We start from the raw sequence: 19029 nt of genomic DNA, 5'->3' as shown, positions 1-19029 counted from the left end.
TTTTTTCAAATTTAAATCCCACATTCTGAAGTGTAGTTTATTGTCGGTCACAAGCGCATTGGTTGTAGTTCAGAACTTTCATCTGTAGGCGTCGCTGTTGCTCCCCAAGTCACCACCAATATGTACCGGTACTTATTTTCATAACGGAGCAAATGTATTATGCTTCTTAAGAATGTTAAAACACATACACGTAAGAAGAGGTTAAAAAATAATAATAATAAATATGAGACTATGAATGTTAAACGCGAATATGTTTTTCTGATTTAAGCGCTACCAGGAGCAGTATAAATCCAAAAAAAAGAGCTATTCCCGATTTAATGGTTAAAAAAAACATATCCGATTATGTGAGTCTTGCTGATGTCGATGTTTATAGATTAGTAGTATAACGATATACTTTGTGTACTGTACTGCTGATCTTTTGCAAGACTCTCTTGTAAACGGAAGAAGAAAGCTGATCTTGGATCTCCGTGTGCGGGGAAGATCCCCCCAGATCTTGAGAGAGGACGGGTCGGAAAGACGAAATCTGTCGAAGATGAAGGCTCCTGCATGGGTTTGCTGCAGCTGCAGTCTTCTGACTGTGATCCACGTGTCTGTGGGTGAGATGTACACGTCCCTGCTCAACACCAAACAGGCGATGAGCGTTGAACGGAAGCTTATCGATTATTTAGGAACTTACATTGATCAGGAGTTAGAGAGGCTGGAGGACATCAAGCGGTGAGTGACACGCATGACCACGCAGGTTTGAAAGTTTGGACCAAGTACAAGAAAGGGAGTTAAAGGACTAATTCAATCGATATATTCAATTAAAAATCAATCTTGAGTGAGAAGATAGGAATCCTGTGTTTAAAGCTCATTCATGCACGTGCTGTGGTCAGAAATAATTTATGTTATTATTGGAATCTAACAATACATCATCAGGGAGTGGAGAGCATTTTCTCTGTCTTAATCAGTGGTTTTTAAACTGGGTTCAAGTGGACCCCAGGGGTTCGGTGAGTCAGTCTCAGGGGTTTGGTTGAAATATTTAGACTCTAAATATTTCAAATATAAATAAATATTATGGGGGTATGGCTATATAATCAGGCTGGTTTTTCCAATCTCGGTATAAAACAAACTGTATTGTTTCCTCCAGTTTTTATGCCAAGGTTTCCAGCCTGCACGCCGAACTGTACAACAGCCCGGCAACTGCACTGACAAACCCGCTGGTGGCGTTTACTCTCATCAAGAGGCTGCAGTCGGAGTGGCTGCATGTTGTCTACAGCAACGAGGCCCTGGAGAACGCACAAGGTTTGACTTTGGCTTCTTTGCAGACACATCTGGTGATGATAACTGTTGTCATCACCCACCCACCCTACCCCCGTTCACCTTATGACCCCGCACTGTTCAGCCCTCAGGTCGGGTTACGAGAAGGAAGAGGCAGATCTTCCTAATCTGGAGGACCTCCAGGGGGCCGCGAAGGGGCTGATGAGATTGCAGGATGTGTATTCTCTCCAGGTTCCAGGCCTTGTGAGGGGACGGTTCCAGAGGGTCACAAACGGCAGGAGCGTTGACATACACCTACCCGCCGTGTCGGTGCAGTTATCTGGGGATGACTGCTTCCTGGTTGGAAAGGTGCATGCCAATATTTTTTTTCTTGCCTCCAAAATGAACAAGGAAATACTTCAACTTAATTGAAGAAAATGAAAACCACCCCCAAAAAACAAACCAAAAAGTTAAAAATATTTTCATTCTGCAGAAAAATGACGCTTTGGAATGGAGTTCGAGATACTGACTAATGCATCAATGTCGTAATATCTTCATTTGCACATTTTTTTCCCCTGTTTTTGGCATCCGGCTTATAATTCAAACCACCTCAAAAGTATAAACCAGAAGGTTTCTTTGCTGAAGCTGATAATTGGAACAGATTTGCATACACAGTGGGCATCCCCAACCAACATAATTGCTCCTACTTGTGTTAAAATACAGTCTGAGGTTACAACAATTGTTCCCCCATTATGTGTTTTGACCCCTGTTTTCTATAAATCATGCAAAGGAAATTGCTGAAATAGTGCAGAAATGTCTCCTGTTTCGCCCTTTGTTTAAGTTTTTCCAAAGTTTTAGAAATTTCCCTGAAAGGAGAAGAAGCGGAGATACTTAAAAAGGCAACCTGTAAACATAGAAAACCAGATGGATGCTTTTAGGCCCCCTTGTACCCTATAAAGAAGGTTAAGAGCATGTTATTTTCCGTAAAAGGAGCTTTAATACACCATCGGTCCTCCATGCTGTGTAAGTATTTGATTGAATAAAGGATAAAGTAGTCAACACATTTAACCAACCAAAAGACAACACAGCAGGGTGGTCGGACTCTGGCACCTATAAACCCAAACATATCTAAAATCAAGAATTTAACATTTGGACTCCAGTTTAGTGGGTGCCCACATGCTGGAATGGCTGGCAGTTTACCAGAATTCTATTGAGCTTGCCAACGAGTTAATGGAAGTAACCAAGGTGTTTACACAGGTGGCCTACGACCAGGAAGACTACTACCACTCTGTACAGTGGCTGGAGGAGTCAGTGCGTCTCTTCAGGGGAACCGGAAGCAAGTGGAGTCCAGAGAATGAAGGAACGCTGCACGATGCTCTAGATCATCTGGCTTTCTCTCACTTCATGGTTGGTGACAGAAACTGCGCAGTTGTGACATGATTGATGGGGGTTGTCACTCTAAAATCCCTCTCTCACATCAGACAGGAAACGTCTCACATGCTCTCAGTCTTTCCCAGGAGTTACTGCATTACGGTAAGGCGTTTCCATTAACTGTTCCATCCGAGATGATCATATTATCGTCCAGACTGAATCGTTTTAATCACAAAATATCCCCTGTAAGAATATTCCAGTTTATCTTACAATTTCCTCTTAGATCCTTCGAATGGAAGAGTTTTGCAGAACATTTATAAATATGAAAAGCTGCTGGCTTCTAATTCATCTAAATCAGCTGGTGGGCTGAAGAGACCCTCCTGCAAATATTTAAGGACCAGGGACACTTATGAGAGACTGTGCCAGACCCGAGGCTCTCAGGTAGGTCTCTGAAAGCTGTGTCCTCAGAAAAATGCAGTTATTTCAAACCCTGCATTAGTTAAAATTAGGTTTAAGACCTGATATCTCTTCTGTTACATAACATGACCTGAGCAAGCAATTGGGTTTTCTGCTGTGTTTATGCAACCCACTACTGGCAGCTGCAGGATAAGAGGCGAAACAGAGAGGAAATGTGACATTTTGTTTGCACAACACCCAAACAAACCCCTTGCGGACACGAGGACAACACCCTGGTGCTAATCTTTCCATGTTGTTTACATAGTTATGTCTTCCTCATCTTCATATTCTGTGTAAATCTGACAGAATCCCCTCAATATTTGCACCTGCGGCAAATTAGGCTGCTTATAAGCTGAAGTTGTACCATGAGGAAGGAGGTAAACCTCAAAATACAGTCAGGGGATGAACAGAGGCTAAGCTGCATGATCAAAGATACTCTAGAATGTAGCGGTTTAAGTTTGCTTCACACGTGTTTGTCTTAACAGCCGGTGCATTTTGAAAATCCACAACTTTTCTGTGATAACTTCGCCAACGGCCACCCAGGGCTTCTTCTCCGGCCTGTCAGACGCGAAGTGTTGAGTCTGAGGCCATATGTTGTTTTGTACCACGACTTCATCAGCGACAGCGAGAGTGAGGAAATCAAGCAGCATGCCCAGTTGGGGGTGAGTGGTGAGGATTTTTTTTAAAAATTGTCCAGTAAAGGATGTTTAGACTAGTATTCCTGATCCAAACCATCTGAAATGTGCTGATGTCATAACTGCAGACAATAATCTTAGAGACTGTTTTTCACTCTGACAAATTTCACAATTGAAAATAAATTTGTCCGTTTTTTCGAGTCAGACTATTTTCTATAATAATTTAATATAAATTCCTTAGTCCGCTTTGGTGGGGGGGGGGGGGGGGGTCTCTGGCTGCTGGGTTCTGAACCAGCCGGGTAGATGAACTGTTATGCATGCAAATACTTAGAAAGTCCTAAAAGAATGAGAGGTGCATTACTATGAAAACATGGCTGAAGAACCCTGCTGGGCTCTACCGGCAAAGATTCAGACCTCTATCGCTGAGTTCTGTGCTCATCTATCAAAAATCTTAACAGCCGCAGCTGCTCATGGTTAACTGACTCGGTTTCTCCAGGGCATATTTGTAAGATTGAGTCAAGTGGTGCCCTGAGGTTTACTGGTTTGGAATGAGTTTTCCACCCTTTTCTCTTAGGGGAAACCCAGCATTTATTTCATCATTGCATCAGGGTGTGGATTTATGGCGTAAGTGTCAGAGCATAGCAATGACTTATGGCTCGCCTGCGCCTTAATCTTGTATGAAACTTTCAGTAGCTTATATTTTAGCTTTTAAAAGACTCAATTTGTGGAGTTTTTCAGTGATTTTTCATACTCGTTGGAGCATGAAACTAGAAGTACGGAGTGTGAATCTTCTAAAGATGGGGGGGAGTTACTGCCAGGAAAATGTGGTATCTGATCTCTTTAAAGTCTCTCCTTGGCACATTAGTGTGTAATTTGCGGTCCATTGTGCAGGCGAATTGTGTGTTAGTGCTGCGTTTTTGAATCCACGTGGCAGATTCACTCGTCTCTCGGTCCTAATGTTGGACATTTGATATGAGTATGCTGTCATGCACTTATTACTCACATGCTGATGCAGCTGTGGAGCAAGTCACCAAAGCATAGCTATTCTAATACTCACCCATTTTAAACAGCTTTTTTTTTGTCTTTGCTGTCAAGTTGAGACGGTCTGTGGTGGCAACTGGAGACAAACAAGCAACTGCAGAGTACCGCATCAGCAAAAGGTAGAAATAAGGACGTTATTATTACCATTGTTGGCTATTGGCTCAGACACATTTGTTTCACATCTGCACCTAAAAGCAGCAGCAGCCTACATGATACTGCCTCAGCTGTAATTATAACAATATGTCATATTTCTAGTGCCTGGCTGAAGGGCTCTGCACACTCCACCGTTAGCAGGCTAGACCAGAAGATCTCCATGCTGACAGGTCTGAATGTGCAGCATCCACATGGAGAGTACCTGCAGGTGGTGAATTACGGCATCGGCGGCCATTATGAACCCCACTTTGACCACGCTACGTCACCGTCTAGTCCTGTCTTCAAGCTGAAAACCGGCAATCGGGTGGCAACTTTTATGATCTATGTGAGTCAGAAAGCAGCCAGGAGGTTCTCTTCACTCCTGCTTTTCAAAAGTCATAATTAAAAACACAGCAAGGCTTCGGCTCTGAACACTGGTGAGGTTTTTGGAACAACCAACGTCACAACTAGATCTGAAGAGGCAACCAGTACAGTGGCTTTATAGATGATGTTTTGATCTATCTGGCATTATGAAGCCTCTGTGTTTCTATAGACACTGACTTTGTAGTGGCTTCCCATGAAAGAAAGTCTTTTCCCCCCACAGCTCAGCTCCGTCGAGGCGGGGGGCTCCACAGCCTTCATCTACGCCAACTTCAGTGTTCCTGTCATGAAGGTAAACTTCTAAGCTCATCCTGTTTTTTACCTCATATCAATTTCGCCTCAGGGTCGGTGAAAAGGTCAGATCAGATATTTCACAACAGTGCACCTACTGTGGAGTGAAGCCCGAGTCGAGGATCGTTTTGGGCCAATGTTTTGTCTCTATTAGGGATTTGTTAGTCACTTTTAAGCCAAATAACTTTTTGTTACAGTTATTAAAATGAATTTGTTATTTTATTTTACAGAATGCTGCCATCTTTTGGTGGAATCTCCACAGGAATGGTGAGGGCGACGCAGACACCCTCCATGCCGGCTGTCCTGTGCTCATCGGAGACAAATGGGGTTAGGGAGTTTTTCTAGAAAAACGTCCTTGTTGAAGGTTCGTTTATCATTGGATAAAACACGGGAACAGGATAAAACACAATCTGCATGTTGATCTATGTTCCAGTGGCAAATAAATGGATCCACGAGTATGGGCAAGAGTTTCAACGCCGCTGCAGTCTGAACCCTGAGGAGTGAGGTGAAGGCTGCATCTGCAAATGAAAGGCATACTTGCGGGGAAAAAAGAGGTTAGGAGCCAAAAAAGGCACGGCATGGGTGAGCTTACAGCTGTAGTTGGAGCTCCGGGACACAGGGAGCCCGAGGTGTACAGTACTCTGCTGAAGGTGCGACACGGCTCAGAGGTGAGAGCGATGAGGAGTGTGTCAGCTGGCAGTGGCACCGAGTGCTGCTTCGCTCCTGTGAGGCCTGCGCTTTCCCCTAACTGTGCAAGGCTTTGTCCCTTAAAATCGCTCAGAAGGTTGTTTTTCAAGCAGATTATTTAGTATTTACTTTTAATTTAAATGTTCAATGTGTCTATCAAGAGCCCAGGAGCATGTATAAACTACCCATCCGTCACTTTAAAGGTATTAAGTTCAAGAGATAAAGACCATCCAACATGTTTTTGTATGTTTTGGCACCTGATTGTTACATCGCAGATTACACAATGATGTTTTTATCCCACCAGCCCTGGACTCCACTTCTGCCTGGTTCTAGGACTCATTATCAGTGTGAGCACGTTCTTCCAAAATGACTGAATAAGTGCCCAGCTTTGCCACTAGGGGAGTCTGACAGAGAAAGTTTAGGAATAATCAATCCCTATTTTATGAGTTCTTTCTTATCTTCCTCATACTTAGTTAACAAATATGTGGGTCACACCAGCGTTTTCAAAGTCAGACCTGCTTTAATAAATGATCCTACAACAGATAGATATATGCTCATCTGTTGCAAAATCCAGTCAAAATTAATTTTCAAAGCACAAAGATCCAATTATACAAGAAAGCAGAAACATTTGGCATGCTTTGAGTTGCTCTTTACAAGTGGGTCTTTCTTGAATTCTGTGGGTTTGTTTTGTGTTCTTCAGTCAGTCTCAGGGCCACAACTGTTCAATGATCACCACAACAAATATGGCCTAGTAGGGTCCTGTTGCTATGCAAGAGCATACCTAAGCTACCTAAAGCATCACATGACTAGACCACACGTCTACTTCAACACACTGTGAAGTATGCACAGAAAGTACACAACACCCAGGAGTGGTTTGCTGTTTTGGTAGATATACTAACATATATTGACTCTACCAGAATGCCAACTGACAGAGAAGCTGCCAAGCAACAGTATAAAAAAGTAAAGCAGAAATACAGCAGTTCTTTTTAAATCGCAGGGTCATGGGGAAAAAAAAGATTCTGATGAATAGTTGTGGATGGAAAGTTCGGTGCTGCCCTCTGCTGGTGATGAGGATCTACCTCGTGCAATATTTCATGCAGTTTTTATGGGCAATTTGCAATAGTGGTCAAAACACTGTTATATTTACATTTAAATGATGCTGTTCCATTGTGTTTTCTTTCATTCATTCGGTATTTACAACTATTTAAGTTACATTTGTGAAATGTCATGCGATTTTTTTCCCTTCACCTCACCTAATAAAAGTGATAAACTCAGATCTTCGTCTCACTAGTTCAGTCTCAGAATGACATTTTTATGTTGACATAAAAACTGAAATTGTAAAGGAATAATAGCAGCTGACGTGACAAGCGCGCTACAAACACATTTACCCACAATGCCACTGTGCATCTCAGCGGCGCGCGTGGAGGCGGGACATTGTTGCTCGGAGACGGGTTTGCGCGCCTCCTTGAGTCAGTGGGTGTGCGTATCAGATTATTTTAAATTGGCTGAAAAGTTATAAACATGTTTTTTGATGGTGCATGCACGGTTTTGAAGAGGGTAACATTAACCATCCATGGTTACTGAACCGAGGAATGAAGACCAGAAAACAGAAGTCGACCCGAACCGAAACCAGCAAAAGAAAAGGTTGTTTTTAGCTCAAGCGCTTGCTAGCAATACAACTCGTTAGCGTTAGCTTATAGCATCAGCTGTCAGCATCCCCGGGTAGCTTAAAACCTTTGTGCTATTGCAAAGAAATCTGCTCGAATTAATTAATAGTTCATATACATGTGTTGTGTAATAAATCATTTGAGTAACGTTATAGTTTTAGTTAGTACTTGTAAAACCACTGTTTGTAGCAGTGTAATTTACGGTAGTTAGATTGTTGTCAACGCTTAGTTTCCTTCACTATAAGTATGATAACTTTTCTTATACATAGTTGTCATAAGTGAAGCAACCGTATTTTTTTGCATGCTTTGTGGGCTACTAAATACTGAATCGATTATCTTTCAGACTTTGAAACACTACCTGCTATGTTGTATTTAAAGTTATACCAATCTAGAGTATTTGGTCTTTAAATTATAGTTGGGGAAACTGAACCTCATTCAAGAGGATTTGGAGTTGTTAGACTAACTTATATCAAGCTAAGATTTGCAGCAGTACAATTTTCTGGTGGCTACCTTCTTGAGAACTTTTCAGTCTTGGATTTTACCAATCCCAGATTACTTGTGTTTCAAATTTGTAATCACCAGAAATGTCTCCTTGCAGTCTCCTGTGATGTCTCCCCCTCCACCAGCCTCCCTCCTCTGGTTGAGGGCCAGCTACGATGCTTTCTGCGCGTGACAATAAGTCAGATATTATGGACAGTTCAGAAACCTCCACCTGCCACATTTGTCAGGCTTCGCTGGTGGGGTGAGTCCTCCGATGGGACTCATTTCTTTCCAAAGGATGGATCACAGGCGTCACAGAAGACCATCAAAACCACAGCCCGCTTCCCCATCCGCTGTGGACCAAAGCAGTTCACATCCTATCTCACAGGTGGTCAAGAGACCTTTAAGCAGTCAGAGTTGTAAATGTATGTCTGAAGTGTCTAATCTGATTTTTTTGATCAGATATGGGCTTCCTTGTGCTGGAGGTTCTGACAAAACCTGATCATTTGCCGATTGCACGGGCACAAGTTTTGGGCATCTCTCACCTTTCTCTCTCTCAACCCCTCAATGGATTTTACAGTCTTCTGTCCCCAACATCAAAAAAGCTCGGAGAGTTACATGTGAGTGTATATAAGCAGTTAAATGAGTTAGCGTGAGAGTAACAAATGCATTTTCTACCCTTTCTAATCACTAATACAGTAAATAAAATTAATAATCATCTGAATAACAGCACTTCCTCTTTTCCATCAGGTTTCTCTTAATTTGGAGCCTCTGACAGAAGCATATGACAACAGCACTTCCAGTCCCAACAAAGATGAGACAGTCAAGGGACTGCAAGTTCCCACACCGACCGCCTCCTCACAACTGCATTCACACTTAGTTAATTTCAGAAGCAGAGACCAGCATGTTCAGGAAGATAAAGGCAGCTCACTTGAGAATCAGATGCCAAAAACAAACATACCTCACAAACATCAAACGGCTCCCAATTCTTCAAACCAGGAAATTTGTGGCCAAACAACCAGCGATCTGCTTTCAGGTTGGTTGACTGCACATCTGATGCCAGTAACCACGAATGTTAGTGTGTTCTTTGCCAACATACCCTCTTATACCTATAGTTATTCTGGAGCGTGGAAACAAATTGAGAAATGCTCTGGCGGTCTCCGCCTTGAAAGGTGACATGTCAACTCCAGCTCTGAAAGAGAGCCCTTTGCCTCTCCCAAAGGATAACATCCTGCTAGATTCCAAGTAAGCTTTTCAAATTTGATTTGTATGGTTTATACACACATGCATCTAAGTTTTACATTGTTATGATGTCTGTTGCAGGCCATTTTCTTCTTCATCTGAGACACCATTCCTTCAGAACATCATCAATGCTGGTTCATCTTTCAAACCCTCCAACGCTGTAGTCTTAATCTCAGACAGTTTAGACCATCCTGCTGACACTGATAATAGAGCTATAGATCTACTGCTTGGCAGGTACGCTTGTATTTCTTTTCCTAAGATCTATAGGAGATATGCAAATGATTTAATATTATACAACACCTGTTTATAGCCCAACTCCATCTCCTTTGGTTCTTTGGGATGGAGAAGAGCCATTCCATGGATCTGCTCACAGTAGTGTTTGTGTAGACAGTGAGCTCAGTGATCCACAGTATGATCAGAGCTTATTGGAAAACCTGTTCTACAAAAGTCCTGTAAGTAGATGGTTTAGGATATTCATCTTATTTTATACTAGCCAATGCCACTTTATTTGATGTTCTATCATGAAGTGTTTTTGAAATGACATATTTGCTTCTTTTAGATATTAGATGTCAGAGAAAGTGATGCTGACGTGAAGGATCAAAAAGTCTCATTGCGTCAACCACAGGTGACACAGTCTGGACCAGAGATTAGCAGAGGGTAAAGACCTTTTCATTCTCCTTGAACTGTGCTGCCTGGACAGGAAACATTCAAAGCTCCTTTTAAAAGAACAATGAAGGGCTCATGGTCTCAGTGGAAAAATATTGCGTATGGATAATAAGTTAGGATAAGCAGCATTTAACCTGTGTTCAGGTCAAATTCAGAGCCTCAGCAGTCTGCAGAGGATGGAGGTCTTCCTCCTGGCCTGAGTTCTGAGCAGATGACTCTGCTGAGTTCAGTCCGCGATGCGAGAGTGACCATCGACTCCCTGACTGTACCGGAAGACACCACAGCCAGGAAAAGCTCCACTAAATGGAAACCACCCCGACCAATCCCCAGCAAGAAGTGGTTGGCAAAAATATTTATTATTCCGGTCCCATTTAAAATGATGCACTCTTTACGATGACCCGAGTTTACTCATAGTTGTTTTCTTATTTTTAACAGCACATATTTTATTGAATACGTATTCCCAGTGCATTCCAGCCACCGGGACTGCAGTAAAGGTGCAGGCCAGGAGGTGACCAGAGCAGTTTCCAGTAAGGTGGCAGCACAAGGTAGAACATCCATTTTCAGAACCATTCTTAATTTGTGTACGTTTCTGTTTTTAACATGTCGTCTTTTCTTTGTTTATAGAGGTGAATTTCCATCACCTGTCTGTGTTTCCTGTCCGTCTCACAACCGCAACAGTTAGACGGTGGTCAGAAACTGAACTGATTTTCAAGCTTTATATAAGAAAGAGCGACCAAAGGAAAGTAAGCCATTCTTTAAATAAATTACTCATTTAAACGTAGGTCATAAAAAAAGTCCCACAATTGCTTTTTATTAACCTTAAAACTGTCAATTAAAGGCTAAACTGCTTATTTTTAAGACTAATCTGTTGATTAAGAAACTCACTAAATACTAAAGCTAAAATCAGCCATTACCAAATACCTGTTTTGCTGAAAAAAATTTACTCTGAGAAATGTAACGGTGATGTAATGTTCATTTCTGACTTGCAGTTATTCCATTTCATGTCATTGTTTTCTTTTTTTGCAGCCTGTTCTTATTGGTAAAGCCATTTACCTGCTTAACTACCTGCTGCAGAACAAACAACTAAGTCAGACTGTTTTCTTACCTGTACAAAACATGGAAGGAGACGGTGAATTTTCCAAGGTTGGCCCCCTCAAGGTAATATAAAGACTTTAAGACTTTATTATGATTGTAGTGTTTTGTGATGTTTGTTACTAGCCTGAAGTAACCTACGTAGGACCTCCTACTTTTGATGAGCAGGTGATACACAGTGTAAATGTGTCTGCTGCCTTTGCAGTCTGTGCATTAAAACAAACTTTCTTTGTAAAGCATTTAGAATTGCTAAGTTGATCTTCTTTCAGGTATCCATAGAACTGACTACTGTCAATAGAGATTTATCTTCTAATAAAAGCCAAACCAAGCTGGCTTCAGGAGTTACATTCAGTCCAAGAAGAGAGACCAACAAGACAACGCAGTGTGATGATATTGGCAGAGGAGACGACTGGAGTCCCGGCATTCCAGTAAAAGAACCCTCATCACAGCCTGATCTCCACGCATCTGCTGATACGTCACGGCATCAGGTGGAGGAGGAGAGTGAGATCCTGTTGCACGCCTTACTTATGGTGCCAGATGGAAGGAATTTTAGCTGTGGGTCCATGAAGGCTCCAAGTTTGTACTTGAACTGTAAACTCTTTTGGAGTGATGCGATAGCACGTTCTATCGTCAGCTGGAGTCAAGCTAATCCTTCATTCCATTTTGTTCAGGTGGGTACAGAAAGTGTTCTCAAGAAGTCAAACAGTTTTCTTCCTTTGTTCAGCAGTCGTTGAACCCACAAAATGTGTCATTTTGCTTCAGGTGACTCCTGTGGCTTTAACAAATAAACTGCTTGAGCGGTTGAAGAATAATGTGATGGTTATAGAAGTGTGGCAGAAAATTGGAAGTTCAGGACAGGATCAACTCCTAGGTCTGGTTAAATTACCGCTGCATCAGTTCTACATGTCATTCAGGCAAGTTGTGGAGACCCATCGTGTCTTTGTGGTGTTCTGAGTCTTGAATTCAAAACGTGCACCTCTCCTGTACAGGGATCCAAAGATTGCCCGCCTTCTTCTGCAGGCGCAGTACCCTGTTTTAGGGGTCGACTGCTGTATGCCCGTCATCGACGTTTTCTCAGGCCATTGTAAAGGGAACCTCAGAGTTGTTTTGGCTATGGGGAAATCAGAGCAGATCATCGCCCTCCAGCGTACGCGGGATGATGAGTATGACTCTTCATCTCATCTCATGCGACCTGTTCACCTGCTGGATCATCAGCCACAGTCGCGACAATCAAAGGTACCGGTATGTCTTTTTGTATTTATTATATTTACACATATGTATGGAATACTAGAATATTCGGATTTCAGAAGAATTTAAAAATCTCAGTCCGGGAAGTTTGCTTGCTTTAATAAACCTTGTAATTTTTAGGTGATTGCAGCACAAAAAGAAGCCATGAGAGAGCACGTGTTTGTGATAAGGGTGGACAAGGTAAAAGGGCTGATGCCGCTGCAGTCTACAGTGTGGGGGGAGGCTGACTGCTATGTCCAGTACAGTTTTGTCAGCCAGGACCTTGACTCTATTGCAGAAGCGGACCACAACCTCATAGAAACTAGTATGTTTATTTTATTTATAATACAATCAATATCATAATATTTCCCCACCACTGCCTATTTACAAAAACCCATGTTTTCCTCGCAGGCATTAATTTGAAGCCGTTTCGAACTACCACTACTCTGTGTGTCCCTGATCCAGTGTTTGGACACACCGAGACCCATGTGCTTCAGGCTCCTAATGGAATGCCTGTTCAGAGGCTGCTCCTCAGTTCTCTCTCAGGACAGGGGCTGGGCAGTGGAGGTGGTGTCCAGTTTGAAGTGTGGTGCAGGTTTGTGGTTTATCACTCAAAGAATATTGTCTAACAATCAAATTTAGATTTTTTAAAATGAGCAAGTCAAGCTTCAAACAGTCAAAAGTATCTAGACTGAAAATAAATGTACAGTATACCTGCAATATATCTTCTCATCTTGTATTTTCTTTGGTCTCTGCAGATACTATTATCCAAATGTCCGTGATCAGCTGGTGGCCAAAAGCATCCTGCCATTGTCTAAGCTGTGTGCTTTGGTGACTATGCAGCGACAGCATCCCAGTGAAGCTGAAATGTTTTCCCTGCCCCTGTTTCCAAGGACAGATTCTTCAATGGGACACCAGTCTAAGCCCTCAGGTATGCCTGCACATTCATGCACACACAGAGTAATATGCAATAATAGTAGTATGCTGATCTGGTGTGTCTAGGCCTGATAGATGTGTGGATACGGTATAAGCACCGACTGATGGGACCCGAGGGCCTGACTGGTGGTGGAGTGGCCTCTCATTTTATAACACTTGTGGTTCAGGTGCACAGAGCATCGGGTCTGCAGGCCGCAGCAAGGTGAGCTATATCCAGATATCCTCTAGATGATGGTGAATGAGCCAAGCAGATATTCTTTCCAAAATGCGCACATCATTTATTCCAGATCAGATGGCACCGCAGTAACTTTCAATCTGTTCTCCCCTCTCTCCGGTTTAGACTTGTGGCTGAACAGGATGAGAGTTTGCAGTATTTTGCCAGTGTAGGAGTGAACGCATATGTCTCCGTCCAGCTCTCCTTCCTAGATGAGAGCGAGCTGAGTTGCACACGTGCTGTTGCCAGAAGCTTCTGCCCAGAGTTTGACCACCACATGGAAGTTCCCTGTGATTTACTGCTACATAGCAGCAAAGGAGAAACCCGCAGCCTGGCTGAGGAGCTGCAGGAAGCATCTGCTGTCTTCACTCTGTGGAACAGAGGAAGTCGCACAGGTGCAGTGATTAGTGACAGTTCCCATCAGCTTTGCCAAAAAGTGCATGATTTATCTATGTTATTTATGTTTTATGCCAGTAGGAGAAGGGTTCACTCGTGAGTCCGAAGATGTGATCTTGGGGACAGTGGAAATACCACTGATTGATCTGATCCGTAAAAGAACAGGTATACCGCCCTCAATCATCAATAGTTTGTTAAGATATTCTGATGATGTAGTTATACGGTTATTCTTCTTCTTTTGAACACAAAGGTATTTCTGGATGGTTTGGAGTGCACCTGCATCAGGAAAAGAGCTCTTCTCAACAACGGCATAACTTGGTCGGGGGGCTCGATGTCTCTCTCAGGTTTGCCCACCACTCAGACTGGGAAAAAGTGATTAAAGCCGCCCATGGCGTGGGTTGGGAAATGGCTCAGAGCGAAGTGCTGGGCGATGATGAGGCCTGGACAGAGAGCAGGACATCAATGACACTGACCATCTCCATGCCCAGAGTGTGGCTCCCTGTTCACTGCTTGCTTCTGCCAGGACACAACGAGCTACAGCGCTCCACCTTCTGCTACTTCAGGTACAAGTTCTATGACGATGACGCCTTCTGTTCCCAGATGAGACATCCTTCTTTTGAGGAAGTTGAAGAAGAAGGTCTGGTCACAGTTACCTTCCAGGAGAGCAGAACTATAGAACTGGGGTGCACTCAGCCCTTGATGTGGTATCTCCGAGAAGAAAAACTTGAGGTTCAGGTGTGGTCCGCTTTTACTAAAGACAAAACCCAAAGACCTCAAGACACAGACCGACTGGTGGGCTCAGCTTTTATTGATTTGTCTTCTTTTGCAAAGACATCCAGGCAGAAAGTTACGATCAGCGGTAAGATGTTAGAGATTCTTTTACATCTACAGCTTATTAGTAGCATTTCAGAGCGTAACTCCAGATTTTTGGTGTTGCAGGAGTGTTTCCGTTGTTTAGACGCTCAGCAGCAGATTTACAGGGGGCTTCTCTCAGAGTCCACATTACACTGGTCACAGGCTCTGTGAAGAACTTAGCTGAACATATAGACTCTGACCACCAGGAAGAGCTCTTACTGGAAGAGTCAGAAGAAGCAGATCAGGACTCCTTGCCCAGCAAATCACGGAGTAAATCCTGCAGGACTGTTCCAGACATCACAGCCCTTCACCACACAGAGACTGACCTCGATGGATCTTTCCCAGTGTCTGTTGTTGTGGATCGGGCAATGCACCTCAGTCTAAAAGGTCTTTCAAAATATTTTACAGTATTTGAGCCAGACAGTCAGTGGATATTAATTCATTTCTCATGCATTCATCTCAGGCTGTCCTCTAGCAGAGCGCAGTGAAAGTTCCCCATGCTGTTGTGTTTCATACGTCACAGCCGACTCCTCTGAAGCCGTCTCAACAGCTGTCATAGCCAGAACTGACTGTCCTGTGTGGGACCATCAACACCAGTGCAGGTGGAGCCGTAGGGCTTTGTTCATCAATATGAATAACATTAATTTTTCACATCCCTTCAAACTTCATATCAGCTAATTCTTTTTCAGGCTTTCAAAGCAGCTACTGGTTGATTCACAACAGTCCCTTGTCTTCAAAGTCTGGCACAAAGGAGGTAGTGAAGCCTGGTTTGGTATAATGTAAATGAATGTTGTTGTATTTAGTATGTTTTTGTTTTACGCCCATAGAAATGGAGCGTGTGATTGGATTTGCCTCTGTGGACCTCTCCCCTCTGCTCTGGGGCTTCCAGTCAGTCTGTGGTTGGTACAACATTACAGACTTCAGTGGTCGATGTCACGGCCAGCTCAAAGTCTCCATCACTCCACTAAAGTGCGTCCAAGAACTCAGAGGACAGCGGAAACCTGTAAATGAAGAAAGCACCAAAAAATCTTCAGTGAGTGATTATGTTAAGCCTGTTTTAATGCATTTTATCATGATCAATGCAGGCTAATCTCTGGTAATGTTCTTGTCTTCAGGCATTTTCTCTAAGCTATCACACCACAGCCACATATAGTAGCTTTCCGTCTCATATCAGCCAGTACTCTGAGCAGATGATTTCATCACCTGACCACACCAGGATATTCTTGTCTGACAGGTTGGTGTCATTTTCTGCAATTATCCGTTTTCAAAGAAATATTTCTGTTTGTTCTCCAACATATTTATTCATTGTGTTCATCTTGCCCAGGGCCAATGACAGTGACCGCCATGTTGAACATATGGACAATGTACGTCTTTACCATCAGAGCCTACACGAGCAAACAGCGCCACCTTCTGGCAGCGTCATTATGGGTGACGTCCATCCCTCCAGCTCGTTTCTGATTTCAACACTCAGGTATCATTCCTCCCATAGATGTTACAACATCACTGTGTTTTTTTAAGCTTTTAGAAACCCAAGTTTGTTTTTTCAACAGGAAGAAATTAAGCGAGCTCGACAACATCCAGAGATATTTCAATCAAAAGCTTTCACCTCCCACTTTTCCATCCTGGGGTGAGCAGGACGTTTCTGCCAGCAAGCCTGAGATTCAGAGGGAAACAGATGCATGTCAGCTTCTTTCCAAGTCCAAACAGTTAGTTGGAGAAGTCAACAGTATCATCACTGGTGAGCTGTTTCTCACAATCAGCATTGCTATTGTCATTTTTGATAGATTAGCTATTTATAGCCTGGAACTATGTAGATCCTGTCTGTCACATTGTCTGTGACTTAAGGACCTAACTGTTCTATAGAGCATTTTGTGATCATCAAAAATTGGGAATAAATGACTCATCTTTTCTAGAAGAGTGTCAATGAAAGCTTTTCATGTCTTCTCATTTTCACCCAGGTCTACGAGGACAACACCAGGAAAAGATTCCCTCTGATCTAGAGAGCGGCTCCTTATTGCTCTCTGGCCAGAATGACAGTTTTGGAATTCTCCCCGGGGTCGCCAGTCCACAGAGAGCTTCAAATTCTTCACAGGAAGTGTTTCCTCTACCCTCATCACTGGCAAATATACTTGAGGACACCACAGACTCTGAGCCCGAGGAAGAAACGGGACAGCAAAGCTGTGATGATTCTGGTTCTGAGGGTGAAAACAGGCAAGAAAGCGACGGAAATGAACACGAAGAAGGTTGTAAATTAGACAGTGTAGGTGATGACGATGATGGTGATGAAGTCAAGGATTACGATGAGGTCGTGGTAAAACCAAGGTCTCTCAATGAGGTCACCTCTTTAACAGACAAAACCAGTCCTTGGACCAGTGTCCTGTCAGACCTGGACATGGGTTCTCTAGAAAGCATGGAGGAAACAAGCGAAGCCACTCTGACCCCGGACGACAGTGAGAAGCTGCAGATTTTCAATCAGCAGACCCCCAACTGTGATGAGCAGCATGGATGTGGCAGACAAGGTGCAAGGAGCTCCGACTGTGGTGAGACGGAGGGTGAAAGGACAATAGAAACTGAAGAAAGACACGGAAAAGAAAGCGAAAGTCACAGCGATCTGTCCCATGAGAACAGTTTATCACCTCACAAACAGGATGTCGGGGTCACCGATGATGCTTCATCCTCCCAAGACAAGCAACCTCAAGCGTATCCTTAATGCGTATTTGCTGCTGTGTTTATATATACAGTATGTATATACATTAATTACAGTATAAAATTATAAACAATCCAATCACAGCTTGTTTGACACTGAAGATACTTCAGCATTACAAACATGAATCATAGCCAATCCTGACGTCAACGCCATCATATCGACATTGTCGTGTATTTCTTTGACCTATACCCGTTAAGCTCCGACCCAACAGAGGTGCCGAATTTCTTCCTCCCATCTCATCGACTTGAAGCTTCTATGAGAGCCATCCAGTTGGCTGCTTCTTTCAGGGATTCGCTCAGTGATCTGGTGAGTATTTGTCAACCAATAATTTTCTGCACTACTTTATCTCATCGTGATCTACATATTATTGATACGGACACAGAAGTCCGGCTGTTTTTTTGAAAGCTTTACATCTTCCCCAACTCCAGAGGTCGCGACAGTATGTTATAGAAAGCATAAATATACTGTGCAGGCGTTTCCACCCCTGACTTGTTGAACACGGAGTACTGTTGTACTTCTGGTCACACCGGTTTTTAAAATGTACCAATAAAGCTGGAGGTGCTGAAATGTGACCCTTGCTGGGATGTGTTCATGTACGAGACGAGGAGCTTTCAAAGAACCAGTTTGAACTGGTAATCATCTATCCGTCCATTAGAGTGTTTACGCTACAGGAAAGTGGTGAGATGCCCCATGGATACTAATAAATAACACATGTTACGGGTTTCCTCTCTAGGATCACACCTCGCTTGTTCATCCCAGACGTCCTCGACATCCCAACATGAAGAAAGAGACTGAAAGAATAGCAAAAATATTTGCTGCTCGCTATAATGACAATGAATAATTCCTGTTAATAGACGCTGTTTACAAATTGGAAAACATGTGAATCGAATGCAATATTTTGTGTGTTTTTATGAATAAATTAAAACTGTTTATAGTGACGCTTCTTGGTGTATGAGTTTGCAGTTGAAGCTAATGGCTCAGCTGCTAACAACCTGTGGGAACTATTTTGTTTTTCTTTTCCAAGACCTCAGGCTGTCTAAAATGAGGCCCCTGCATTTATGAGAAAGTACATGCAGTACTTTCTCATATTCAAGTCAAAACAGCTCAGAAATGAAACGACTCCACGTGTATGCTCAGCTTTAGATACTGTATTGAGGTTTTGTACATCAGAAGTCCTGAATCAGTCTCAGAATAACCCAACTTGTCTTTAAACTTCTGCATTTGTTCCACCCTGTACAGAATTAACCGTGAATCCTCTGGTGATATTTATTCTCTCAGATAAGGGGAAAAATAGATCCTCTCGAAATAAGTCTC

General features: G+C 42.9%; 2 protein-coding genes across 5 annotated transcripts; both read left to right on the top strand.

The window, feature by feature from the left end:
* The first annotated feature begins 361 nt into the window (after nt 1-361).
* On the top strand, nt 362-7540 carry p4ha3 (prolyl 4-hydroxylase, alpha polypeptide III). Of its 2 annotated transcripts, none has more exons than XM_011608562.2 (12): nt 362-596; nt 1130-1284; nt 1385-1608; nt 2497-2646; nt 2721-2772; nt 2894-3051; nt 3552-3728; nt 4797-4861; nt 4998-5220; nt 5479-5547; nt 5777-5873; nt 5980-7540. In XM_011608562.2, the coding sequence occupies exons 1-12, from the start codon at nt 547-549 to the stop codon at nt 6048-6050; spliced, it is 1491 nt and encodes a 496-aa protein (XP_011606864.1). In that variant the 5' UTR covers nt 362-546; the 3' UTR covers nt 6051-7540. The 2 variants fall into 2 exon arrangements, with proteins under 2 accessions (XP_011606864.1, XP_029700216.1); XM_029844356.1 differs by having other exon boundaries at nt 363-714.
* Nucleotides 7541-7665: 125 nt separating this feature from the next.
* Nucleotides 7666-18690, top strand: c2cd3 (C2 domain containing 3 centriole elongation regulator). Of its 3 annotated transcripts, none has more exons than XM_029843524.1 (32): nt 7666-7877; nt 8499-8768; nt 8843-9000; nt 9131-9416; nt 9496-9625; nt 9704-9856; nt 9933-10074; nt 10182-10279; nt 10433-10627; nt 10724-10833; nt 10913-11031; nt 11315-11446; nt 11650-12051; nt 12143-12294; nt 12370-12616; nt 12749-12932; nt 13019-13202; nt 13366-13538; nt 13610-13745; nt 13884-14152; nt 14232-14318; nt 14404-15012; nt 15093-15395; nt 15472-15610; nt 15698-15762; nt 15836-16041; nt 16124-16242; nt 16333-16479; nt 16559-16746; nt 16967-17708; nt 17913-18021; nt 18449-18690. In XM_029843524.1, exons 1-32 carry the CDS (start codon nt 7772-7774, stop codon nt 18554-18556), a joined length of 6468 nt encoding a protein of 2155 aa, XP_029699384.1. In that variant the 5' UTR covers nt 7666-7771; the 3' UTR covers nt 18557-18690. The 3 variants fall into 3 exon arrangements, with proteins under 3 accessions (XP_029699384.1, XP_029699383.1, XP_029699382.1); XM_029843523.1 differs by having other exon boundaries at nt 12370-12622; nt 14235-14318; XM_029843522.1 differs by having other exon boundaries at nt 12370-12622.
* The last annotated feature ends 339 nt before the right edge of the window (nt 18691-19029 follow it).

Source organism: Takifugu rubripes, chromosome 11, assembly GCF_901000725.2.
Source record: "Takifugu rubripes chromosome 11, fTakRub1.2, whole genome shotgun sequence".
Lineage (NCBI taxonomy): Eukaryota > Metazoa > Chordata > Actinopteri > Tetraodontiformes > Tetraodontidae > Takifugu > Takifugu rubripes.
Note: the sequence above shows the minus strand (reverse complement) of the source record. Positions and strands in the feature narration are given on the sequence as shown.